The following is a 19,063-nucleotide window of genomic DNA, read 5'->3' as shown; positions in this document are numbered from 1 at the left end:
ACGAAACTAAATAGGAAGATAGACATTATGGTTTTACTTTATGAGTCATATAAACTAGCAAAATGAATGTCATGGCAGTAATGTTATTCCTTGTTGTTCACATGGCAACAGTTAGGCGAACCAGAACTCAATTGTAGGGTTAAAAGTGGCCTGGTTGAGTTTTTATTTTCAAAATTTCTACAGTAAATTAATGTCAGCATTCATTACTTATCACTTAAATATATTCTCAATTCTTTTTTTTTTTTTTCTTACTTTCTTTCATTCATTTTCAACACTGCACAGAGCCTACTCGAGCTGAATGACGGACCACACGTTGACTGGTCGCTAGGGCGTACCAAGAGACAGACACCCTATTGAACTCATAATCACACCGCCACAGATTGGGAATTGAGTCAGGCAAATGAGTGATTTCCTATCTTAATTTTCAAGAAAATTCAAATGTGCACACTTATGTACTCCAAGTAAATATTCTGTTGTGTTTTGCACTCTTTTTCTCCCACCCACCACTTTTCTTTGGCTCCTACCGGACCCTGGTGGATCGTTCTCCCTCTTTGACAGACTTCCTTGCCTTTGACTCCTCCATCTTTTTCTCATCAGTGCTCTTCTCTGACTCGCCCACGTTTTCCTTAGTCTTGTGCTCATGACTCATCTCACTTCCCCTCATGGAAACATTTTCTCTGTGGATGTGAGGTAGGTTTTGTTGTAGACTGACACTGATCAATGAATCAATTCTCCCATGCGCAAGCAAGTAGAAAAGAAAAAGAATTAAATGTTGATCATACTTTGTACTCCAAAACTACTGTAAAATAGCTATATCCGATAAATATAAATCATACTACAGAAAGTATTATATTACCATTTAAAATTAATGTGTAGGACTGTAAATGTGGATTTTAGGTGACCTTTTTTTCTAACGTTTTGAAAATCCCATCAAATATTTTTGTCTTTCTAATGAGTGTAGTTTAGCAAGTGGTCCTTTTTCCACATGTAATTTTCCTTATTTTTTATGACATTTGCATTTTATACTTTGGGTTTTGCGTCTAAACAAAAAAAGTGTATATTAATGTATTTATCATGTATTTGAGCCTGTCTCCATGGCAACGACATGATGCTAAATATTGCACAAGACTGCCCTCTACTGTTTTCTCTTCAACATATATACAGTGATCATTGCCATAGATGCCATATTTATAATGCAAATGATCTTAAGTAACCAGCAGACATCTTGCTTATAAGTTTGCCAATTTATTAAATATCTTTGGCATACTTTTCTTATAATATTAGGTTTTTATATTGACTGGGAAGTGTGGTAATTCAGTAATTTATTCATTTGACTTATGAACATTATACACATATCAATTATTTTATTTTAAGGCTTTTGGTGCAGCACAACTTACTATAGACTAACGTATGTATATAACCAAATTATTTTCAGTAGAAGCGCTGCTTTGTATCCAACAAGAGAATCCAAGGAAGTTATTCTGGACGCAGCAAGACCCGAGTCCTCATTTCAAAACAAACATTGCCTCGATATCCTTTAATCATCATAATAACGTGTCAATTTGACGGCGTGCATCAAGTTACGCGCTGGCGATAAAAACAGATCGCAGGGACTGGAGCCAAAGTTGGAGTTGTCTTACAGTCGACCTCACTTATTGCATCCGTCGTGTCCAAACACAGTATTGTCATGAAATTAAAATTTAACACTTGACATGTGGTTGCAAATTGGTAGTTTGGTAGTACCTTGGCGTGTCATTTAAAAGGCCTTGTGTTCTTTACACTTCTCTTTACATATTTGCCAGTATTTGATATGTAAACAGCACCCACTTGGCATCACACTTCAAAATCTGAATGCTCATACTATGGTGATGAAGATGGTTGAAAATGGAGAGAAATACCGTATGTACTTACAATAGGTGGTGCTTACCATTTCATTAATTGTGCTCTTGTTTTGTTTTGAAACATCCGAAGGTCTGAAAAAGAAAACAGAAAGACATATATAGTTAAAGCACAGCTCATCATTCATTCGCTCTGATATGTTTATCTGCTTTTACCCACGTGCATGAGAAAGCAAATTTAGTCCTGGCAGACATTTTCCAAGGCCAGCAGGGAGTCCGGTAACTTCTCACACTGTCACTGGCATGTGCAGCGTCAAGAAGGCCGCTGTGTTGCTTCCTCAACACATGGACGGGCAAGCGGCCATTTGCATGAATCAGGACATATGCACATGAACATAAAGCTATGTATGGAAGTATCGCAATTTCTAAATGCCATCATATCATTGGAAGAAATGGGGGAAAGGGCAACACAGGTTAAAATATAAATATTCTGTATGATAGGAAAAAAAGGAGCCCCTTGGCTGCTATCAATTTTGCAGCATTGACATTTTGAAACTAATATATGTAGGGGATATGATACAATACACAACCACTACTGGGCTAAAAGTAAAAGATCAAATTTAGGAAACTGAACAACTGAAAGTCATGTTTAGGATAGTTACATGGTGTATTATCTGGCTCATAAGAATCCATCTGATAATGATTCGGGATTTTAAAAAAAACTCCAACATCATAAGTGCGTTTTCAAAATGTTTTTATCAGAAATTTGTGAAAGCTTGATTATGGATAATGTAAGAGTTAGTTATCAGTTCTCCAGGAAAGCCACGTAGTCGGTGAGTCTGGCCAACTGCTGCTCGTTGGGAACCGATGAAACAGGGGGAGGATCTGCATAGGGGACAGCAGAGAGACATTGAGTAATCCAGTCTTTTACAGTTTTACAGTCTCTCCAGTTTGAACTACAGCCACCACGTTTCAACTCAGATGTCGACGTACACGTATGACCTCACGCCATCCATGTTTTGTTGACAAGCGGGGAGTGACTGAGTTTAGCTTGACATAGACACTTAGGAAGCGCGACATCGTCGCTTTGTATTCATTCCTACCAGACGGATTCCTTTGGTAAGATTTACATGATAGCACAGGAACACTCCTCCGTCCCAGTGGCGTGCTTAAGGGAGGGTTCGGTGTCATGTTGAACATGTGCGTGGCAGATGTGTGTTTTTCATTGGGTTACAGAAATGTGGACATGGACTCATAAAAGGCCCAATGCAAAGAAAATACATCGTAAGGTTGTTCTGCAGATGTCAAAATGTAGGCCTGGTCTTCCTACTTTTTCTAATGAATGCTTTGCATTTTCTAGTGTGGCTTCCAAACTTTGATCTTCATGATTCTTCTGTCAAGGCTGATGTGACTTTTAGCATTATTGCAAACAAAAAGTTCTTAAAATGTTTCTGTTGTCAAATGTTGCTGTTTATCTTGTTTCAGCTTCTTACTTGTAGATAACCGCCTTCCTAACTGGTTATTTTTAAATGTGAAAATTGCGCAATGGTTTTGACTGATTTCCAACATTCTTGCTTTTTTCCACATCAAAATGTATACTTCACAATTAAAACTGAAAAAGGGGTGATTTTGGGGAGAAAATATGGACCTTTTAAGTAAAGAAGTAGTGCCACCTACCTGGCTTTTTAGGCATAACCATCCTTGTTGTAGGGTCTGCCTGCCATCCTTGGCTCACAACAACTTTAGGCGAGAAAAAAAACCATATATATTACAAGTTCAAAACACGCTACCTTGACTTTTCTGTGGCATTTTACCTTTTACGGCCTCTTCCACCGAATAGCCCACAAAGGCAGCAAAATCTTCGGCCGTAATGGAAGTGTACGCCTGCGCCACCAGTGCATAGGCCCTTTGTCGCGTACTTTCTGGGGGAAAAAACAAAGGGTGATGACATTACTGGACCAAAATGTCTGCCAACCCCACTGCAATGAATTGTAGACATAATGAAAAGGCAAAATCAACTCATGACAACTTAATTGTGTTGGCAAACAAAACAAGTATTGACAGAGAAACTAATTCCATTAGAGAAATAAGACGCAAATCTTTTCCAGAGAGCGTTTACATTTACACAGTGTTTAAACGGCAGCAATATGTCTGGACGGGTTTTACGCCAACAGTTACATGAGCAATCAGGGTCAGGAAAAGTCTTTATCAACTAGCAGTGGCTGGACCGTCTCAGATGTCAAAGCTGCCCAATGCATTCTTCCCTCAGCTCTTCCCGGTGCCGTTGTTTGTGAATCTAAGAGCCAAGCGCAAACGCGGCCAAGATGTGTTTTGTGCATCGCCGCTTCCAGCAGCTCTCACATTAATGCCTCGGTGTTGCGGCCTGACATTTTTGATATCCTAGCAACCTCGCTCATGTGTATCAACACCCCAACTCGACGTCCACCACAGCGGCCGGCAGCCGTGACAATAACGTCGTGTGATGAGAAAAGACAGCTGGGAGAAGTGGTAAGATTTGTCAAGACTAGTTTTCCCGTACTCCCGTTCAGCCAGCTTCCTGTCTACAATCATTGCCATCGGTGCTGTACAAACTTGAGTTTTGATCGCGGCGTCAACAAGACCGTGCTCAGGAAAAAACAAAAAACAATTCACATTGTGTATTTCACTGGGCCATATTAACTTTTATAAGACACATTTCCCTCCAGAATGCCACTGGACTTCTTTGCACCCAACACAGGTTCAAACACATCATGTTACAGATTTAGCCAAGCCGTCACAGATGGGCCTGCTCTAGATACAGTTCCTTTATCGGTCCACACACGACAGGGGAAGAAAACAAATACCGTTTCATTTCAATATGAGAACATACTCAATAATTATCAATGAATGAGACCATAGCTGACTGAATCTTGGCAAATCACAATTGTTCTCGGACAATCCTTCGTGACAACAATGTATATGCTGCACTGCCAAAAAGCGATCTTTTATAATACTATTCATTGGAAAAAAAGGATTAACTGATTGTTTTGGAAAACAATGGTTATTAGGAACTTAAGTTTCTTTAACAGGTTAGTGTGACCAGCCACATGGCAGGAAGGATATAAATGAAACCGCGAGTGATGTTGGAAGCTTTATGAGGGCGAACATTGGAAACCGCTGAGAACGAGTGAGCAGTGAAGCCAAGCAGGTCATCTCAAGGGGCTTTCTGTAACCCAGCCCACAACCAGACACGTATTTTTATCTCAGTCTCTCGACCCCAGGGTGATGATGAGAGCGGCAACTGCATTGGTCATTCTTAGTGCGCCCTTTCTGACGTTGGCAAAAGAGGTCTGGGTCAGTAGCGCCGTTTAATCGTGCGGTCGGTTGGGGGAGAGGGTGAAACAGGACCTAGCCTGTCCTTCTCTGGCGTTCTATTCTAGGGCGGCTATCGCTTCTCACCCTCTCACCTCTTAAAAATAGCCCCCGTTTTTCACCGGCAAAGGCAAAGCCTGCAGGACATAGCGGTGCTTTTATTTTTAAAGGCAGCCTAGAGTTATGCGAGAGCCCTGCTGACCCCTTCGGAATAAAACGTGTCAAAAGAACAAGGGGTGTTTCTGGAACAGTGAGCTGGAAAGGAACAATAAAGACATTTCACAATTTTGTGTCATGCAACTTTATTTCGAGTTCCATTCAAGTAAGTCAACCAAGACAGAGTGAAATGGCAAATATCGACACAAGTCTGCTACATTTGAAATGAAATCAACATATCTTCGACATTCGTTATTCTAACCTTGACATTTCCCTTTAACACCAACGTTCAAGTGGTTCAGAAGTACAAAAGTATAAAAAGGAAAGTTATGTATTCAACATTGATGTTAAATATTGCACTGAAAGTACTGGCAAGTGACGCCCCCCCCACTCCATAACTTTTTACTATTGACATTCACGAGTCCCCTGCCATACTCTTGTCAGAACACCTTCACGAGCACACAAGTCCATCATCACTTCCATTATTCCTCCTCTTCTTCATCGGCGTCATCAAAATCATCTTCGCTGTCTGAGCCAAAGTCCATTTTCGCCAAGATCGCCTCGGCGTGCTCCGTCGACACGGCGAAGTGATCCATCTTCTCGAAACCCGGCTCGGGCCTCTCTTCGCCCATGGAGCCTTTGGCGGCGTCTTTGGTCTGCGTTATCAGGCCCTTGGCCGCCACCAGGAACTCTGCGGCGCCGTTCTGCTCCAACGCCTGGACGGCCGAGTCGGTGAGGTCGGTGCTGGCCTGGAGCCTCTCGCCGTAACGTTGAGACATGGCCCGCAGCGCGGCTACTTTGTCATCTTGCTCTTTACCGATCTGTTCCAGGAGAACCGTCTTTCGCTCTTCCAGGACGGCGTAGAGCAGGTCGAAGCGTTCGCTCAGACCTTGCTTGGCGCGCTGGGCGTTTTCCTGCACGTTGCGGCAAGCGTCTTCCATCTGGATGAGCAAGGATTGCAGGCGCCCATTGCTAGACACGAGGTTATCGATGGCGTTGCTCAGTTCCGTCTTTTGGGTCTGGTAGACGGCCTCCAGAGGCGCCACGTCGCAGTCTTTGTGCTGCCCGAAGACTTTGCACATGGAGCATGTCGGAGTCTGGCAGGTTTTGCAGTAGATGTTTATTCTCTCGTCTTCGTGCTCCTGGCACTTGGGTTCTTTCGACTCTTTGGGCTTGAGGGAACTCTCTGTGTTATTGTTGTTGCTGCTCACTTCTTGCTGCTGCTTGTAGATGTCGATAATGTTCTCCACCAGCAGGTTCCGCTGGAGCCCGTGGACGCCGTGGCGGTCCAGCACTACCTCGAAACGGCACGTGGGGCAGCGGAAGACGCCGCCGGAAAAGCGGTACGGGTTGCGGGAGTCGTAGAGGTCGCTGGCGCAGCTGCGGCACAGGTTATGCTGGCAGGGCAGAATGACCACGGGCTTGGTGAACATATCCAGGCAAATGGGGCAGCTCAGTTGCTTCTCCAAGCTGTCCATGGGGCTGGGAGGCCGAACCAGGGAACCACTCCGCTGGACATCCATGACGATAAGTAAATGTCCAAATTCTTTGCTGGTCAGTGGGGAAAGGTTTTTCAAAAGTGATGCTCGGATGTACTTGGTATTTTGCAGCTACTCGCTCGTTTATGGATCAACTCTGACTGACCAACTAGCCCCGCTGTCCTTTATACCGCCCCCTTCACAGCTGGTGACATTCGATCCCACCAACCAAAGCACACATTCCTGCCTGCTTGCTCGCCGGCCCGGGGAACTTTTCACAGAATTGACACCCCCACCCACTCATTGCAGCATGTGTCACATGCCCCAGTTGGCCGTTTGTCGCATCCAAAAGTCGGAGATGGACACAGTGGACAAACGGGGAAATAAACAGGGTGCATGTGACTGATGTAAATTGAAGCCAAACAAGCAACTCCTGTACATCGTGTGAAATATAAGCCTTCAAAAAGCATGTTTGCTTGTTGTTCCCTTAATGTTAACAAGGGTCAAACACATTTGGTAATGTATTATCTTCACTTCATTCATATGAACAACTAAAATTGTTTTGTAAATCAAACAGCTACATTTGTTTGATTATCATTGAAAAGAATATGACCCTGTATTTGAATTTTGGTCTTCCCCGCAGAGTACATTTGACTATTGTTTTCCTAGAACCACAAAAACATTGTCAAAAGAAAGAGGAAAATCACCCCATTCATTGCTTGACTGTTTCAGTTGAATTATCGTGAACTCCATCCACTAGCTTTATGTTTTTTTCATAATTTTCTTTGTTTCAACTCATGTTCATTAAAGACTACATAAGATAAAACGTTAATAAAAATTGAGGGCAAAAATAAAATACTTGCACTGATAATTGAATGGCTAATCACGGCAGTCTATTTTATTAGATTAAGAGGTGATGCTGAACCATAACAGAGGAGTTCAAATCAATTTGTTGCTGAACCATAACAGAGGAGTTCAAGTCAATTTGTTTACTGCTAAATCCTATGTGAAGTCTTTCCGTTCACACGTGTCAACGCATCCTCTGGCAATTATCGTCTCGCTATTTCCACCGAGTGTCTTGTGACAACTGTACGTCAGCTTGTATACACCTCTGGCACATCAACATGAGGCAGAACCAAAACATGACGGAGACGCTATTATTAAAACGCTTGCACAAGGCAAGGTCACGTGGTATGAATTTCTCTAAGTACACAAAAATAATTCCTTGAAGAAAAAAAACAACCAAAAAAAATCTGTAAATTTGAGCTTTGCCTGCTTGTGAAAATACACCCCTGTTGGTGTTTAAAACTGGATTTAAATAAGCATTTATTTAAATAGGATCATAACTGGCTGGACACGATGTTCAATTGGTGCCCTCTACTGATGGATAACAGCCTAAACACCAACAACAGTTTCTTAGTATTCATTCCTTCATTAACCACTCATCCTCACAGGTCATTAAATGTTGAAGTAAGTTAGTTAGAAGCAGCAAATTTGCAATAACACATTCCACACATTCTCCCACTCCTATTAATATTTACCTTGAAGGGCCTCCATTACGGGAAGAATATTTTCTGACCACTGAAAAGCTGCTATAGATGTGTAGATGCCAGGAAAATCGCGCTGCCAAATGTGCTGACCGACTGTCCAAATTGCTGCCAATTCGGGATTTGCCTACAAACAACAAAGAAAAATGTTAATTGGATTTACTCACAGTTGGAAATTTGTTTTGGACATTTGATGGTCACACCTGGATGCTCTTAAAAAGTTCATTCAATCATTTGCTAGAGCCTATCTCAGCCAAAAAAATAAATCATCACAAACAAGTGTTTCATATTTGGGTCACTCCAAACAAAAAGTAGCTTTAGGTTTTTTATTTATTTTAACCTATGGGTCTAAGAATTAGATTAGATTAGATAACTTTATTCATCCCGTATATATATTCATTCATACATCCTCCGTTCTGCTTATCCAGGGGAGTCAACTACTTGACTGATGACCAAAAGTCATGGTAGTTTTGACTTATCATGAGACACTTGCACATCATATCCCCCCCAAAAAATGGAGGTGAGGTTAACGCTTACCACTTTTATTGGCTGGGGAATCCGCTTCCAAAGATACCTGCCATTGTTCCTGTGAAATCCACAACAACATAAGTCAGAAAACAACAACTCATTTTTTTTTTCCTACATAAATAGTACTTACATATCATTATGTAGTAAATACAATGCCAGAAGCTGAGAATATACTTGTGGTGTTGCAATGCCTCCTGGTGCCTATTGGAAAAGAAAAATAATAAATGATAATTGATAATCATGTGACAAAGCAAGGCAAATTTATTTGTATTCCATTCAATGGTGGCCATCAATGTTTTCAATGACCCGCCCACCACTCATCATCCAACTGACAAACTCTTACTAAGAAAACTGGCAAAATCGGACATCGAAAAGGACAAACTATGACTATTTTCAGTGAAATACAGATATCGTATGTGTTAAACAGGCTTTTATTACTATTATTTTAGTACTCTGTTAGCTTTGTTACATTAGCCTCCAGAACCTGTAATCTACTAATCAAAGCTGAAGCTGCAGACACAAGATGCACATAAATAAAAGGGATTTCTCCTTTTTGTTTGATTACATACCTCGAGCTCTTGAGTTTCGCACTGCTCGAGTAATTTGTCAAAATTCTCCTCCATAATCACAGCGGAAGGCATGATGACCGTTGTCGGTTTGTTGACGTCTTTTCTTCTTCTTCGTGCATGCACGCAAATCTGGCGCTTTGCTGCCCTCCTCCTTCAATTTCTAGCATTGAAACCTATAGTAATATTTTCATTCATTCCATTCATTTAGTAATCATAGCCCATAGGGTTCAGTCTTTTAGGGTTCTAATGTAGTCAAAAGTTGACGCATTAAGACATTATAATAAACGTTTCTTTAAAAAAAATCATAATTCATGAATAAAATCAAAACTAAGTTCAATAATTCCATAAACATTTTCCTCTTTTTCTTCTATAGCAAATATAGAATACAGCTCAAAATATATGCAAATAATATTTGCATATATTTTGAGCTGTGTACAGAAGAAAAATTGTTGTTGCACATAGAATTGTTAATGAAATAAAGTATTTTCAGTTTGATCATTAATTATTTTATTACAGACTACGTACTATGTTTTCATAATCACCAATGTTGTTAACTTAAACGAATATGGTTATTGTTTTCATTTGAAAAGAATATAGATGTGTTACATTTAATTTGGGGTAATTTTCATTTGTTGAATAATTTTACATTAAACATGTAGAGGGGCAATTGCTTGTTGAGCCACAAGAGAGCAGCACTTACATTCACGAGCATGTGCAATGGTGATTTGGGTTACCCATGGAGGATCTGGATAAAGTTGCTGGGAGGAATAAAATCTTGGCAACCCTCTGAAGATGCTGATGACACCACAACCCGACTTCACATAAGTGTTAGATGACGGTTGAAAGATCACACAAATTCTCAGGCAGTGGTAATAATGTCATAGGTGAGGCTGTGATGCTTCAGGATCTGGACCACACTACATAAAACCATCAATTTATGACCTCAACAACAATCCCCCACCAGCAATTTAACTTCTTATTTATTCAAAACAATCACAACACTGCAAGACAGATGAGGTTTCCAGATATCGTCTCATCCTCAGCGATTTATTTTTGTGGGGAATTGCGAAAGGACACCTGGTCTATGTGCCTAAACTTCCAAAAGACATGCATGAACTTAAGGCAGGAATAATCGTAGCTGTTGCAACCATTGACAATGCAATGCTGCAACACGTTTGGCAAGATGTATGACTATAGACTTGATGTCTGCCACATGACCAAAAGGGATCCCATTGAAAGTATTTGAACATTCCATTAAAAAAAAAACTTGCAAGCGTTCAGAATAAATCAGATGAATTTACATAACCTTAACAGTTTTCAAGGTTTTCCATGTCAATTTGGCCCAGGACATCTAGAACACCTTGTAAATGAAGGTTTTGGAACGGTCTAGTTAAAGTCCAGACTTGAATCTGTTTAAATTACGCTGGCATGACCTTAAAAAAGCTGTTGAAGCATGTTTGAAAACACGCCAACGCCCTGAGGTCAAACAATTGTGCAAGGAAGAGTGGGCCACAAAGATGAAGAAAACCTAAAGAAAAATCCTTAAATTCAGTTATGGTCGTTATTCTATTTAGGCGGCATTACTTTTTTCGGTACTTTAAATAGTTTTTCTTCCCCTCAAAAGGTAAATCACCATTTTAAACTGCAGCTTATGTTTACTCGGGTTATCGTTGCCTGATATATACATTTGATTGATGATCCGAAACATTAAATGCTCCACAATCACACAAAACAGCTGTGTGTGAATAGCGTACTACACGGTACACAATGTATCGATCAAAAACAGCTGTTAAATGTTGATTATCTCACTTCTCAGAAACAAGGTCAGATAGCATTTTCAAATAGGAATGTTTATCGACCTCGGGCCGCCATGAGCGTGCCAAGCCCATGTTGTTGTCTAAAGGTAGGTAAGGCCAAAAAAAAGTCAGGTGGTCGGTCACTTGGGTGTTGATCATCTTCTCCAGTTACAATTTGACACCATCCCCCCAACTTAATCCTTCTTTACATGGGCTTTACATGTGTGTCAGTGTTTTGGACAGGTCCACAATGCAAGTCATCATGAAATGCTGACACACTGGTCACTAATTGCTTGTTTGGCTACATGTTTAGACCAGTTAGTCCAGTTCTTTTTGTTAATATTTTAGTTACTAAGACTCTCATACTGACCAAAATGATAAACACTGGTCCAAGACCAGTGTCTACAATAAATAAATAATAAATAAATTCTCCTTCATACTGCTTTAATTCATATATCCAAAATGTATCCAAAATAAAACAAGAAAATATTACAAAACAAAGAAACTGTAAAATGCTATAAAATAAACGAAACAAATACGGCAATTCTACAATTATTAAAAAAAAAGAATACAAATTTGAATTCAAACTTCTAGTGTGGAAGTGACAAAATCACCATTTGAAAACTAACATTTAAAATAAATAAATTCTCCTTCATACTGTTTTAATTCATATATCCAAAATGTATCCAAAATGTATCCAAAATAAAACAAGAAAATATTACAAAACAAAGAAACTGTATACAAATTTGAATTCAAACTTCTAGTATGGAAGTCACAAAATCATCAATTGAAAACTAACATTTAAGTGTTGGAATATTAAAGAGGAAAGTTAATGTAATACGGTAGTGGGGAGAAAAAAAACAACGCATTACTGTTATTATTCATTGAAAAATGCTGAATTTGAGTGTGGAGCCAAATATTTTGGAGGCAAAGATTACTTTTAGTAGAGTTAATTGCTGCTCATATGTTGGCTTCAAGAGTCACGTTCAGCACGTTTTGATTGTATTTTAGCAGAAAGAAAAGAAAAATTGAGTATGGACAATTCACTTGAGGGCAGCATCGGTCTGGCTTCATCACGTGACTCAGGGGCGGATCATGTGACATGGGGGTTGGGAGGGGAGCGCTTATATCCGAGCAGACGTAAACACAGCTCCAGAGTAAAAGAGGCGTCGAAAGCCCAGTGACGTTTGGGGGCCAAAAAATAAAAATCAAGCTGCATTTTGCCGGTTTTCGTACTTGCTCGGCCACTTAGTGAGGCTTTTCTTTCCGACTTCAGCTACAGTGATAGCTAAGTTTGGAGAGGAGGAAAACGAGAGCAAGAGACGTCGCTTACATTTGATTGTTTTGATCTTATTGTTACCGAGCCGAGTAACACTGGAAAAAAAGGATCTTCCTACATCCAAAGCAACCGTTTTTCTTAATAAACATGGAAAACTCTCCAGCCAAGAAGACATGTTGTGGTAAGGAGCAAGTGACATTCTGTTGTTTCAATTTTTCTTCGTTTTAACGAATTTTTCGCCTATTGTTTCTCCTCCGCTGTGCAGAATCCTTGCAAAATTTCTTTACTTCATCAAAATTGCTCATCTATATGGGACATGCAATGTCAACATGGGTATGTAAATTTATTTTGAAGTGCTATCGTATATTGTTGAGGATCTTTTAACATAATCGTGCATCAACAGAACGTTATTACATTGTCGTGCATCACCACGGTGCAGGTTACCTGTTTCTCTTGCTTTTATAAGGTTCTAGAAATTAGAATAATACATTACAAAAATAGCCGTGCTTGGTAAATTCAGCCTAAAGTGTGCGGCCAATCCAAAATGTACCCATCTTTTCAGCAAACTTCATATCAGGTCTATTGAAGAAATGGTTCTTAGATCACCTCATGAGGACAATGACTTGGATAGGATTATGTCATTATACTTTCAAAATCTAACGTGCACTGAAGAAACCACTGAATTGTAATTGAATTTCATTATTTAAGAGTCAGTTATAACTTAGTTTATAAAATTCAATATTGTGTGAGCACATAATTTCAATGTCAATTCTCCTTCATACTGTTTTAATTCACAGGGGGACCGAATGTGGAATTTTGCCGTGGCTGTGTTTCTAGTGGAGCTCTATGGAGACAGTTTATTGTTGACGGCCGTGTATGGTTTGGTAGTGGCTGGCTCTGTACTGCTGCTGGGGGCCATCATCGGTGACTGGGTGGACAGGAACCCCAGACTCAAAGGTGAGACCAATTTCTGGACTGGCTGAATAAACCCGCTTACACAAAAGGTTAACATGTAGATATAAAATATTTCAAGTTTACCTGTCATAAATTTGGTCCATAATATCTACTACAATAGTAAATCAGTCCATTATAACTCGCACATTTCTGGCCATAAAACCATTCTGTCAAGCACATTTAACAAAGACAAAGAGCACTTGAATGGACCAGAGTGCAGTAAACTCATTGAAAGGGAAAAAGGGTTCACCACAGGAGCACTGGAATGACCAAACAAGCAAATCTGTTCTATTTGTTCACGTCTATCCTTAATGGCTATTTTTGCACACCCACAGTGGCCCAGACATCTTTGGTCGTCCAGAACAGTTGCGTCATCGCTTGTGGAGGTCTCCTCATGGTGGTTTTCCATTTTAAAGCGCAGCTTGCGGAGTTATACAATGGATGGCTGCTGGTAAGACGCCCATATATTAGCTACATAATCTCGCTGGAAACTTTTTTTTCCCTCTGCCCTTTTACCTGAGGTACAAAAAGTCTGACCCAACAAATCATACCCACTGACTGATATGAACTTCCATGTCAGTATCATGGGCAATTAAAACGTTATCATGGAAGTTCGGCACAAAATGGTTGACAGAGTATTTTTGCTTCAAAAAATGTAGTTATCACGTCCTAAAACGGATTAGCCTTTTAATTTTTAGGCCTTAACAGAAGCCAAACAATGGCCTAGTGAGCGCTAAAGGCTTGTTTGCACTTGTTGGACTACTGTTGGGGGTCTTTTTGAAGGGTTGTGCAAGTCAACGGGTTCTTCAAAGCCGGTCATATGACACAGTGAAATGTGGCCAGGCCTGTTGATGCATTTTTGTTGTTGCTATTCTGACCAGCCTGCAGCAGGAGAAGCAGCAGTTGGGTTGGACCATGCAAAAGTGAAATCAGTGCATGTTGCGCTCATATTTTTAGTTCCTTTGTTAGGCAAGGCACATTTAGGATATTTTGAGATTTGAATTTCCATAAAATGATGCTATACAAAAGTTAACAAAAGGGAAAAAAGACTATTAAAGATGTTAGCTGGTTTACCAATCATCATGCTGATCCTAGCTCAAAATAGCAAAGATGGGCTGATGAGTAATATGTAACATCTATGGATAGTGTTTAAACTATGGATATGTAAACCCAGAGGGTGAACACTCACTATACTGGGCAAAGAATGGCAAGTATCTGCTCTGGCATTTTTAAGAAGGCGGGCAGGCGGTGCACATCTGCCTGTCACCTTCAATATTAGGAGTTTGAATGTGGATTCAACAGCAACCCTAATAAGACAAGCAGTATAGAAAATAGGCTGTGAAAGGAACTTTGACCCAACTTTCTCACTCGCATGCTACTGAACATATACACTATTTTTCCAGACCACCTGCTACATCCTGGTGATAAGCGTTGCCAACGTCGCCAACCTTGCCAGTACGGCGATGTCCATCACCATCCAAAGGGACTGGGTGGTGGTTGTGGCAGGTCAGGACAGCAGCAAGTTGGCAGGTCGGTGTTGGCACTTATCGTTTGCAAATGTGGGCTTCACGTGGTCCTTTATCACGTCTGACATGGACTTTAAACCTGCCGTTTTACATTTCATGTCAGAGCTTGTAATCAAACTGAAATATCTACAAGTGGACTGTAGTAACCCTCTCATCCGACAGATATGAATGCCACCTTGCGGATTATCGACCAACTGACCAACATCCTGGCTCCCATGCTCGTGGGCCAAATCATGGCCTTCGGCTCCCACTTCATTGGCTGTGGCTTCATTTCGGGCTGGAACCTGTTGTCCATGTTTCTGGAATACATGGTGCTATGGAAGGTCTACCAGAAGACGCCAGCATTGGCCGTCAAGTCGGGACACAAGGAGCAAAACGAAGAGGAGCTCAAACAACTGAGCCCCGACCCAGGTACTTGGCAGAACTGTCTTCATTAATTTACGCAAATTCTCCTGTCATAGTTTGTCAAAGTACGAGTTCTGAAAATTTGCCTGTAGTATTTCAGTTCAGAATAGATGTAGTTCTTGAGACGCAGTCTAACTGCTTCCCCAGGACAAAGCACCTTTGAAATAAACTGTTCTTCAAGCATCCTTGAATTCCACAGTGAATGAGAGTAGTAGTCCATGGTAATCCCCAGTTGTGTTTTTCAGAATCCAAGACAACCCAAAATCCCGAGGAGTCCTCTCAACCCATGATAGAAGCAACATCGCCGACACTCAAGGTCATGGTCAAGGTCCCCAAAAAGCAAAGCCGCTGCTACAAAGTCACCGAACCGCTGCGCACCCTGCAAGCCGGCTGGAAGGCCTACTACAACCAGAGCATCTTCTTCGCCGGGATATCCCTGGCTTTCCTCTACATGACCGTGCTGGGTTTTGATTGTATCACCACGGGCTACGCCTACACCCAGGGTCTCAACGGATCGGTCCTCAGTCTCCTGATGGGTGCCTCGGCGGTGTCGGGCATCTGCGGCACAGTCGCCTTCACGTGGGTCCGAAAAAAGTGTGGCCTAATCAGGACTGGTTTCATCTCTGGGGTGGCTCAGCTCTTGTCCCTTATGCTCTGCGTCTTCTCCGTCTTCGCACCCGGGAGCCCCATGGATCTCAGCGTTTCGCCCTTTCAGGAGGTGTACGCCCAGGTCATCGGGGAAAAGACCCTGCCCATGATTGAGAGCATCGAGGGCATTCTCACCATCGGGAACCTAACCACCACCAGTCCGCCGAGTGAAGAGATGCTGAGCCGCAACTACGTGTCTGTCAGTTTGCTATTTGCAGGCGTCATTGCTGCAAGGGTCGGTAAGTATAACCAGCTCACCTTATTTGACCACTTCTAGTTTAACATTTGGGGATGTCTGGAGTTTTGTTCTCAGTCCTGATGATAGAAGGTCCAAAAGTAATTATACTCCAAACCTAGTTGCTCGTTCGTCATTTTAGAGCATTTTGCTGATCTGTCAGGATATTGTCTTTTATAATTTTCATAAAGTCGCTTGAACTTTGAGGCTAAAATCCAGTTTGCACAGAGACTGTCAGTGCAATTACTTTCAACCCTTGATCCCAATAATGACGCAGTTCCTCCAGCGAAGTTTAGTGTCATCGTAAATTGACTACGTGCCATTTCCCCCATCCAGGCCTGTGGTCCTTTGACCTGACGGTGACTCAGCTGATCCAGGAGAACGTGATCGAGTCAGAGCGAGGCGTGATCAATGGCGTCCAAAACTCCATGAATTACCTCTTGGACCTGCTGCACTTTATCATGGTTATCCTGGCACCCAACCCTGAGGCCTTTGGTTTGCTGGTCATCATCTCCGTGTCGTTTGTGGCGACGGGCCACATGATGTATTTCTACTTCGCCTTCAAGAGTCTTGGCCCTCGTCTGTTCCTCTGCTGCTCACCTGAGCAGAAAGTCCGGACGGATGGCAATCCCTCCCCTGACAATGCTATCTAAAATGCCTTTCATGGTGATCTTTGTTGGTATATATCATTATACTGTAGTTTGGTGTTATGGGTATATAAAAATATATACAGTGAATATACATCTCCCACTGCAGCGTTATTAACATCTTTACATCTAGCCAGTTGAGTGGAGAAGCAGTGAGTCGAGGTCAGTTGCGTCATCCAAGCCTGAATTTCAGATTACAGATTTCTCCTGAACTCAGTTATGCTTGTCTCTTTGGTACAGTAACAATGTTCATGAGTGAATGCGGTTTACTACATATTTAAGCACAAGCTTATGTCAAGACAAAATGGTTGAAAAATTCTGCCTGTCTTAATTTAAAGTCAATTGGATGTAAATCACATACTCATGAACAAAGCATAACGAGACAACATTCAGCGTTGCATTTATGTCATTGGTGCTTGAAGTGTCTTAGCCATAGTCTTGTGTTAGTTACACAGTTTGGGATTTTTTTTTTACTGTGACCAAACAGCAGCACTAGCATCTCAAGTCTGTTTTTGCTTGGGTAAAGGCTTATGCAAATGACCCTATTCAGGTGATGCAGGTGGTGCTTTGGATAAGTCTCAGCTGTATATTCCTCAACCAGGGAGAAAACCAACAACCTATGCAGTCGCTTCAATAGCTATCAGTTACCAAAGTCCGGGTTAATAGATGTGTGGAAGAAGAGAGGGAAATCCCTTCATTTGTCTTGAACTTTCCGAACTGCAATTTTGCATGCAGTAGCAAAACCCTTTTTTTACCAAGGTTTTCCCACTGTCATTCCGTTTACTTATTGCTCCCTCTTTGTAATTACAGCTTTCCTAGGTAGAATTGTCTTTTTCGAGTCTCCCGCATCTGTGATTGTGGTTGCGCCAGCACTTTATGTGATTGACATCAGTCATTACACTAAACTCATTGACTGCCATTGACAGTGATAGACATCCAACCATTTTGAACTTGGAGGGATGGCTGTGAATGACGTTTTAGCGCCATTAACGGCAGTGGTCATTGGCCAAGAGCCCTCCCAGCCAAAATGGATTGATGCCAATGAGTAAATCTGATTTGTTAGTCTGTTTGGAATGATATCAGTCATTACACTTGATGTTTGATTGTTTTTTTGCACAAGATTAAATCCACTGGTGAACTACGGCTGGTAATAGTCCAAAAGTATGTCAGTCACAGTTCCGTTTGGGGGTCTGAATGTAGGTCGTATTTACTTTGGCTATCCACAAATGATAAAAAAAGATCCGTGTTCATCTGTGTAATTTAACCCTCCTGTTATGTTTATTTCTCACGAACAGCTGGAATGTTTCAGAGTAAATAAAACTTGTGGAAAGGTATTTTAATGTTTTGTAAGTCCATTCATCGATTGAAAAAATTGACGCACTAATTTGTTGAAAAACGTTCTAGATCAACATAACAGGAGAGGTATCAAGTATTGGTGTATATGACAAAAGAAAGTACCTCAGAAAAGTTAGCAACCACTCTGTCTTATTGTATCCTTGACAACCACTCAACACTAGAAGGTTGGCCACCTGTTAGAAATAAGCTAGATTTTGCTGTGGTTTTGCTGGTTAGGGTGTGTTTGGGAGACACCAAATGCAGTAAAAAGCAAAGCCAATTTTTGCAGGGAGCATCCAAGTTTTGCTACTAAATTGCAAACTCGCCTTATGAACAATGCTCACTTTTCCATTTCCTTACTTGATTATCAGTACCACTTTCTGGAGGCTTTTCAGGAATCATTACAAAAAGCCATAAACACATTTTCTATTTAGATAACTTTTGACGTCAGGCAGAATCCATATATCCATTTGCAAAAAATGTAAAAAAAAAATGTCATTGTGTTGGTCCATTTAAATGTTTTTATATATACACTTTGTATTGTCAAATTGTTCTTGTGATCTCAGTTTCATGCATGGATGACACTTTGTACATGTGTATTGTTTCATTTAATCAGACTTCTGTGATTTTCTTTTTGTTATGAATCACTCCATTGAATAAAAATGGATGGTGCTGTTTGTAATGCAAGAGGCGTGCATAATAAAGGACCTTCAGTATCGCCAGCTCAAAGAGTCGAGTATTTTTTTTACGCAAGCTTTGTGTCGTTTATAT

General features: G+C 41.0%; 3 protein-coding genes across 3 annotated transcripts; 1 reads left to right on the top strand and 2 right to left on the bottom strand.

The window, feature by feature from the left end:
- Positions 1-2,575: 2,575 nt before the first annotated feature.
- cops8 (COP9 signalosome subunit 8) lies at positions 2,576-9,607 on the bottom strand. The gene is made up of 7 exons (XM_077617827.1): positions 9,468-9,607; positions 9,029-9,099; positions 8,908-8,956; positions 8,365-8,497; positions 3,653-3,760; positions 3,516-3,578; positions 2,576-2,723 (listed from the first exon to the last, which is right to left on the bottom strand). Exons 1-7 carry the CDS (start codon positions 9,537-9,539, stop codon positions 2,644-2,646), a joined length of 576 nt encoding a protein of 191 aa, XP_077473953.1. The 5' UTR covers positions 9,540-9,607; the 3' UTR covers positions 2,576-2,643.
- On the bottom strand, positions 5,475-8,326 carry trim63b (tripartite motif containing 63b). The gene has a single exon (XM_077617826.1). The coding sequence runs from the start codon at positions 6,866-6,868 to the stop codon at positions 5,828-5,830; it is 1,041 nt and encodes a 346-aa protein (XP_077473952.1). The 5' UTR covers positions 6,869-8,326; the 3' UTR covers positions 5,475-5,827.
- Positions 9,608-12,408: 2,801 nt separating the features above from the next.
- On the top strand, positions 12,409-19,014 carry slc40a1 (solute carrier family 40 member 1). Its single transcript, XM_077617528.1, has 8 exons — positions 12,409-12,723; positions 12,808-12,875; positions 13,340-13,499; positions 13,832-13,947; positions 14,900-15,026; positions 15,185-15,433; positions 15,673-16,314; positions 16,647-19,014. Exons 1-8 carry the CDS (start codon positions 12,690-12,692, stop codon positions 16,961-16,963), a joined length of 1,713 nt encoding a protein of 570 aa, XP_077473654.1. The 5' UTR covers positions 12,409-12,689; the 3' UTR covers positions 16,964-19,014.
- Positions 19,015-19,063: the final 49 nt, after the last annotated feature.

This window comes from Stigmatopora argus, chromosome 13, assembly GCF_051989625.1.
Source record: "Stigmatopora argus isolate UIUO_Sarg chromosome 13, RoL_Sarg_1.0, whole genome shotgun sequence".
Lineage (NCBI taxonomy): Eukaryota > Metazoa > Chordata > Actinopteri > Syngnathiformes > Syngnathidae > Stigmatopora > Stigmatopora argus.
The sequence above is the reverse complement of the archived record's forward strand: the minus strand, read 5'-3'. Positions and strand labels throughout refer to the sequence as shown.